Here is a 7,445-nt window from a genome sequence, read left to right on the forward strand (position 1 = left end):
GTGTGACTTGGTGTCCTGCAACAGCAGGGGTTGGACTAGATGGCCTTCAGAGCCCCTTCCAACTGCACTATTCTGTGATTCTAAGAAAGCCCTGTGAGGAGAGACTGAGAGAACTTGGCACTTGCCCTTCCTGTTCAGCCTTGAGAAGAGAAGACCGACAGGGGACATGATAACCCTCTATAAATCCTTCAAATACTATCACAAAGAGGAAGGCCAAGGTATCTTCTCACTGATAACAGAATGTATGACGTGGAATAATCAAGTCCAGCTGCAGCAAGCCAGACTCAAGCTAGATATCAGGAAAAGCTTCCTCATGGTCAGAGTGATAGGCCAGTGGGACCGGCTGCCTGGAGAGGTGGGGGCTCCCCCACACTGGAGGCATCCAGAAAGAGGCTGGGCAGCCGTCTGAGTGGGATGGTGTAGCTTGGTGTCCTGCACCAGCAGGGGGCTGGACCTGATGGCCTTCACGGCCCCTTCCAGCTCTACTATTCTAGGATTCCATGATCCTCATCCATGTGGTCACGGGGGGCACCGCCCTTCGGTTCACCTCTGCACCTGCTTAGTAAGAGAAGCGGGTCGTCCTCTGGAGCGGCCCAAGGCGGTTTGTGTTTCGGACTTGTGAGTCAGAGCGGCCCCTGGGGAGAGAGAGGCCCCGCTTGGCAGGCTGCTGCGGTTGGCGGAGGGGGACGAAAGCGCACGGAGAGCAGCGATGCAGTGATTACGGCGGAGTTCCCCTGACGGGGCTCTGTTGTGGTAACCCAGGGACCATCAGCTCTTCCGGAGAGCCAGGAAGGAGCCAGGAGCCGAGAGAGAGAGAGAGGAAATATTAATCAGGAGCAAGATAAACACGACAGGAGGCGCGTCCCGCCCAGCCGACCCAAAGGCGAAGCCGCCTGCCAGCCCCGGCACTTGCCGGCACGATGGAGAAGAACCCGTACAGCATGGCCAAGCTGAGCCTGGATACCAAGAGCGGCACCGGGCCCAAGCGCGACTGCTGCTTTTACGCCAAGTATTTCTTCTTATTCCTCTCCCTCATCCAGTTCCTCATCATCCTGGGGCTGGTGCTCTTCATGGTGTATGGCAAACCCGAGGAGGTCACCAAGAAGCGCCTGGAGGGGCTGTCGGACCAGGTGGAGCAGTGCCGCAAGAAGTCCGCCGACCTCGGCACGGAGATCGCTGCGCTGAAGCGCCAGCTCAACAGCAGCCGGGCAGAGAGTGCCAAGACCCACCTCGAGGCGACCCGGATCAACAACACCCTGAAGGCGTGCACTTTCGAGAAGGTCTGTTGCACACTGCCAGGTGGCACAGTGGTGGGGGGCGCTTGGGGAAGAAGTAGATCTGGGGACTGCTGTCCCTTTCCCTGGGATAATAATTGGGGTCCCCACCTCAAGAAACCTGTGAGGGCTCCTTTTGCTTCTTTTCTGTGTATAATATGAGGAACCCAAGAAAGCTTACAGAATTCTCCTTCCCCTTTGTAGTTTAGAATGAGAGTCAACCCAGGGAGTGGCCCAAGCTGATGCTCTAACCACTAGGAAATACTGCCTTTCCCTCGAAACCCCAGGTAGTCTCGGCAGATTCAGCAATGCTAACTGCCAGCTTGACGTCCTCATGCTCGGCCGGCCACAAGGGAACCCTCACTGTTTCTCAAATTTTCCCTCAGGCGAAGATGGCGGATCAGCAGAAGAATCAGGGGTACACCCAGAAAATGCTGCAGGAGTGTATCTTCAACTTCCAAATTTTGAATATGACCTGTCCAGGTAAGAACCACACCTTGCCCTTTGATTCAGCTTGCTCCTGCATTTTTGGGGTGGGGAGGAGATGCAGCCCCTCCAGATCAAGGCTTGGATGCAAAATCTGCCCTCTTCTCTGAGAGGGAGGGGTCTGCTTGATGAGGTCCCTCTCCCCAGTTTGGGGAGCTCCCCAGTCACCCCCCCCCCATGCCAGAGCTCACCCTATTTGGCAGGGTCTCCTGGGTGCTGTTTCAAAGCTCCACCCCAGCATCCCAAATGCTTCTTCCCCCCACAATGCAAGTCTGGAATTTTGGGAGGGCCTCGTGGGTGTTTGCACAAGATGGCTGTCAAGGAGTGGGCTGCCCAGTCATCCCACGGTCCCTGTGCCTGGCTGTGGTTGAACAGAATTCAGTCATTCCCTTAAAGGATACACTGATGGGAGAAAACGGCAATTCACAGTGCCGAGAACAGAAGCGCAAAGCCGAGGGAAGAGCAGTCTGGGAAGCGCAAGAGAGAAACATTCTTTGAGAGGCCATGAAAGGGTGCCAAGGGCAGCATTTCCTGCTACGGCAAGCCAGACCAACCCGGTTTTGATTTAGATTCCGATCCTGAAGGAATATATATATATATATATATATATATATATATAGTTGTTGTTATTAGTCGCGAAGTCATGCCCGACCCATCGCGACCCCATGGACAACCTTCCTCCAGGCCTTCCTGTCCTCCTCTATCCCCCGGAGCCCAGCTAAGCTCACGCCAACTGCCCCAGTGACCCCATCCAGCCACCTCATCCTCTGCCGTCCCCTTCTTCTTTTGCCCTCAGTTGTTCCCAGCATCAGGCTCTTCTCCAGGAAGCCCTTCCTTCTCATTAGGTGGCCAAAGCGTTTGAGCTTCATCTTCAGGATCTGGTCTTCAAAAGAGCAGTCAGGGTTGATCTCCTCCAGGACTGACCGTTTGATCGCCTTGCGGTCCAAGGGACTCACAGGAGTCTCCTCCAGCACCACAATCCAAAGGCCTCAATCCTTCGGCGCTCAGCCTTCCTTATGGTCCAGCTTTCACAGCCATACATTGCAACTGGGAAAACCATAGCCTTGATTATACGCACTTTTGTTGGCAGGCTGATGTCTCTGCTGTTTAGTATGCTGTCTAGATTTGCCATAGCTTTCCTCCCCAGGAGCAAGCGTCTTTTTATTTCTTGGCTGCAGTCCCCATCTGCGGTGGTCCTGGAGCCCAGGAAAATTAAATTTGTCACTCCCTCCATTTCTTCCCCATCTATTTGCCAGGAAGTGAGAGGACCGGATGCCATGATCTTAGTTTTCCTAATGTTGAGTTTCAAGCCAACTTTTGCACTCTCCTCCTTCACCCGCATCAAGAGGCTCTTCAGTTCCTCTTCACTTTCTGCCATGAGAGTGGTATTATCTGCATGACAGAGGTTGTGGATATTTCTGGACAAATTTAAAAATGTGAGATTCTGAAACGTGCAGCAGCAAAGAAAGCAGCGTTGGTTTATCTGCCCATCTTGGCTTGGCAGGACGGCCAACCCGGCCAGAGTCCTGGGTTCAAGTCCGCACTCATTTGCAAAGCTCCCCAGGCAACTCTGGCCCAGTCTCTGACTCTCTGCCTGGCCTACCTAACCCTGCAGGGTGTTGTGAGAGGGGGATGCGAGCGGGCCACCAGGCATGCTCTTGGGCCAAAGGTGGAGCAGCTCTCAGGGGAGCCTGCAGACCCAGAGGTGAGGAGGAGGGGCGAGCCCCCCAAATCCCATCCCCTTTGCAGCTGAGCCTTGCAATGGGGGGGAGCAAGACACAACAGTGCAGAAGCCCCCCAGCCACCCATGGTTGGGGGAAGGGGGCCCAGGCAGTGGGTGAGCCCCAGAGGGCCAGAATAGGAGCCCCTGTGGGTAACGTGCCCCCCCAGGTCGGAGGCCATAAACACATGTCCTGAACGAGCAGGAGAGCGAGAAACGGATGGTGGCAGGGCCCGCGTTGGCCTGGCCCCGCATACAGTGCCCGCAGCAGCCCCAAGGAAAACCCACACGCTCCGGGCCACGATGGGGGGGGTGCGTGGCGCCCGCTCCTCCTGGCCTCACTCACCCCCCCCCCCCCGTCACCACAGTCCAGCTGAGCAGCCTGCAGGACCAGCTGAAGATGGAGTCGCACATCCTGCAGGAGAGCAAGGAGACGCACACCCGGCAGGCCCAGGCCCTTCAGGAGCGTCTCCAGATGGCCGAGAAGGAGCGGCAGGACTGCCAGGTGGAAAAGATGCACCTGCAGAAGCAGGGTGACACCTACCGCCTCCTGGAGTCCCGTGTGCTGGACGCCATGAGTCCCGTGCGCGAAGCCCTGCGGGGCGCCGTGGACCGGACCTTCCTCTCCCCGCCGCACTCGTGCTACGATTTCAGCACCATCCACCAGGCGTGCCTCACCCTGGGGCCCTCGCTCCAGAGCCAGGTGGAGGGGCTGGCGCGGCAGGTGGACCAGAAGGTGGCCGAGGTGGCCCAGCGCACGGCAGACCTGGAGCGCGACAAGGCCTCCTGCGGCCACGGCCTCCAGGAGCTGCAGCGCCAGATCTCTGCAGAGCAGGAGCGCTGCAAGCGGGACAAGCAGCTCCTGCAGGAGGCGCAGGACGGCGAGACCAAGAAGATGTACGGCGAGCGGCAGAAGCTCGTGGGCGAGAAGGAGATGCTGAAGATGCAGCTGGAGCAGAGCAAGGAGGCCTGTCTCCGGACGAGGGTAAGCGCCCGGGCCCCGACGGGGAAGGAGCCCGTCTTCGCCCACCGGGTGCCCCTCTGACATGCGGACCAGCCCCACATCACCCCCAGCTGTGCCCAGCGGGGCTGCAGTCCCCACATCATCGGGAGGGTGCTGCAGGCAGAGCGATGGCACAATGGGGAGGCCCTTCCCTGCCCCTCATCCCAGAAGCTGCGCCGGGCGGTGCCGCCTGCTGAACGGCAGGGCAAGCTGTGGGCCCAGCCAGGACAGGGGCTGCTTCTCCCCCGGGGCTCGGGGCTCCTCTGCCCCACCACTGGGAGGCAGCCTCATCCTCTGAGGGTCGCGATGCTGCAGGAGCGGACCCCAAGAGAGAGAAGCTGGTCCGGGGGCAGGTTCTGGTGCCCGGCGATTCTCCGGGGGCCCTTTTCTCGGCCCCCGCCTCATCGCTGCGGATCCCGCCCTGAGCACGAAGCTCGCCAGGTGCGTCCCAACGGCATGTCCGCCACTTGCTTTCCAGATCAACACGTCGCCTCCCATCCACACGGGCCTGCGGATCCCCGGAGCTTCTGCCGGCCTCAACCCCTTCGCCCTGAACCTTCCCCTGAACACTGGGGGGGCGGCAAACCCCATCGGCCCGGTTGCAGCCCCCAATACCTACAGCAACCCTTTGGGAAGACCCCAGGGCCTGCCGGGCCCCCACACCCTAAGCACCGCAGGTGAGTAATGTGCGCCAGCGAACCAGGAGCAAACATTTCTCTTACCATGCAAAAAAGCAAAGCGTATTAAAGTGCTTGGCAGGAATCAGCTGCCAAAGAGCAAAGTGAATGGGGATTCTCTGGAGTCAGTTCACGGATGCAACAGGACCAGACACAGTGCTGGACCAGGGTCCCCCCCCCCCGCCCCCCATGCCAGGGTTCCGCAGCCTCTGCTGGTTTTGCTGCAGCCACCGCTGGGAAGGCGAAGGGCGCTTTTCCGCTCCCAGTGCTTGCCTGGTGCCCCCAGGCCCTGTCAACTCACCCCTCCACACCCTTCAGAAATGCTCGGGCTTCCTGGTCCCCCACCATCCTCTCCCCGCCTGTGCTGGGCCCTTCATGCCCCACGCCCCCTCCTCTCCATCTGAACCCAAACCCTTCCCGTGCCCTTTCAAGTCTGCAGTCATGGCCCCCGTCTGCACTCACCCCCATGCCACCCGGAGCAGGGCCCCCTTGCAGGTCTTCACGCATTTCGTGGCTGGCTCCGGAAGGGGAAACAAAGGCCTGAGGTGCCCCTGGGCCAGCTCGACTGCCACGAACCTGGAAATTTGCACTCCCGCTGCCCCCACGGACCACGGAGAGAGGATGGGTGTGCATAGACCTGCGTCTTGCCCCTGCAGAACGGATGCGGATACAGGAGCTGCTGAAGGAGAACGCGAAGAAGCAGAACCAGACCATGGCTGTGAAACCGGAGGCACGGCCCAGGTAGGGGACAGGGGGGCTGCAAAAACAGCCGGTCTGGGGGCAGGATGGGAGTTTCCCATACTCCAGTGGGGCAGGGTGATAGAATACGGGGATGCAGGAATGTTATTCCTCCGAGTAGACAGGTGCAGTTCAGCCCTGCACCATCTAGATTCGGCCTTCCTCCTCCTCAGAGATAAACCTTTTAAAAACCTGCCTGGGAGACAGTTCTGAGGTGAATCCAAAACTCAGCCTGAGAATAACCCAGTCCAAAATGCATGGTGCGAGGCCAGAAGACATGTGCCCTGTTTCAAGGGCAGAAAATCTCTCGCTCTCCCGTGCTGTCTCGCAGTGTGTGCGTGTGTGCGTGTGCGTGTGGCCCTGCATCCTATTTCGGATATTCTCCTGTTCTGCCTGACCCTGAAAAATGGCTGTCCTCTGAAGTAGGAAAGACAAAGCCCAGAGAAATTAGTCTCAGAATCAAAATGTGTTCACATGGCCCCAGAACTCTGCTTGAACCCCACTCCCCAAGGACCCAACTCGGTTTCCATGAGCCTCAGACAATCTCCTAAAGTCTCTTCCCCAAGGACCCAACTCTTTATCCCAGGTGAAAGCATGGAGTACCTGTGCCAAGGAAGAAAATCTGTTTGCCAGGACCCCAGAACACCCCCCAAATTCTCTTCCCCAAGAGCCCAACTCTGTTTCCCAGGGCCCCAGACCACCGACTGCACTCTACTCCCCATGGACCCACCTCTGATTCCCAGGACCAAATAAAACCCCCTGCAGTCTCTTCCCCAAGAGCAAGTTCTGTTTCCCTGCCCCCCCCCCCTACATCCTCCTGGCGTCTCCTAGCACAGGACCCAGCCTTGTCCCTCAGGGCCCCAGACCACCTCCTGCAGTCTCTTCCACAGGGTCCATATTCTGCTCCCCAGGGGCCCAGATCAAAGCCTGGAGTATCTGCCCCAAGGAACAAAATGCATTCGCCAGGACCACAGGCAACACCCTAAATTCTTTTCCACAGGGACCAGACTCTGTTTCCCTCAGCCCCAGATCTCCCCCTGGAATCTCTTCCGCAAGGACACAACTCTGTTTCCCCGGTACCCAAACCACCTCCTGGAGTCTTTCCCCCAAGGTCCATGTTCTGTTCCCCAGGGATCCAGATCACAGCCTGGAGTTTCTGTACAAGGAAACCAAATGTGCTCCCAGGGCCCCAGAAAAAACTCCACCAGTCTATTTCCCAACGTCCCAACTCTGTTTCCCAGGGCCCAATACCACCTCCTGGAGTCTCTTCCCAAAGACCCAACTCTGGTTCCCAGGCCCCAGATAACCTCATGGAGTCTCGTCCCCAAGGTCCAAAGTCTGTTCCCCAGGACCCCAAACCAGGGACGTAACTCTGTTTCTCAGGGTCGCAGGCCACCGCCTGAAGTCCACTCCACAACGACCCCACACTGTTGCTCAGGGCCCCATACAACCTCCTGGAGTCTCTTCCCCGAGGACCCGATTCTCTTTCCCTGGTCCCCGTACAACCTCCTGGAGTCTCTTCCCCGATTCTCTTTCCCTGGTCCCCA

General features: G+C 58.3%; 1 protein-coding gene across 2 annotated transcripts; it reads left to right on the forward strand.

Annotated features, from left to right (window-relative positions):
* Positions 1–643: 643 nt before the first annotated feature.
* LOC123036648 (plasmalemma vesicle associated protein) lies at positions 644–6,511 on the forward strand. Of its 2 annotated transcripts, none has more exons than XM_044456036.1 (5): positions 644–1,280; positions 1,661–1,757; positions 3,849–4,465; positions 4,962–5,152; positions 5,809–6,511. In XM_044456036.1, exons 1-5 carry the CDS (start codon positions 921–923, stop codon positions 5,903–5,905), a joined length of 1,362 nt encoding a protein of 453 aa, XP_044311971.1. In that variant the 5' UTR covers positions 644–920; the 3' UTR covers positions 5,906–6,511. The 2 variants fall into 2 exon arrangements, with proteins under 2 accessions (XP_044311971.1, XP_044311970.1); XM_044456035.1 differs by having other exon boundaries at positions 647–1,280; positions 4,962–5,160; positions 5,817–6,508.
* The last annotated feature ends 934 nt before the right edge of the window (positions 6,512–7,445 follow it).

This window comes from Varanus komodoensis, unplaced genomic scaffold, assembly GCF_004798865.1.
Source record: "Varanus komodoensis strain SLA01 unplaced genomic scaffold, ASM479886v1 scaffold80, whole genome shotgun sequence".
In the NCBI taxonomy this organism is placed as follows: domain Eukaryota; kingdom Metazoa; phylum Chordata; class Lepidosauria; order Squamata; family Varanidae; genus Varanus; species Varanus komodoensis.

Excerpts from the sequence above, each read along its gene's own strand:
- LOC123036648 (XM_044456036.1), top strand. The coding sequence starts at position 921 with ATGGAGAAGAACCCGTACAGCATGGCCAAGCTGAGCCTGGATACCAAG. Across the intron at positions 1,758-3,848 it reads TTTGAATATGACCTGTCCAG|TCCAGCTGAGCAGCCTGCAG; the intron begins GTAAGAACCACA and ends CCGTCACCACAG. Across the intron at positions 4,466-4,961 it reads AGGCCTGTCTCCGGACGAGG|ATCAACACGTCGCCTCCCAT; the intron begins GTAAGCGCCCGG and ends CTTGCTTTCCAG.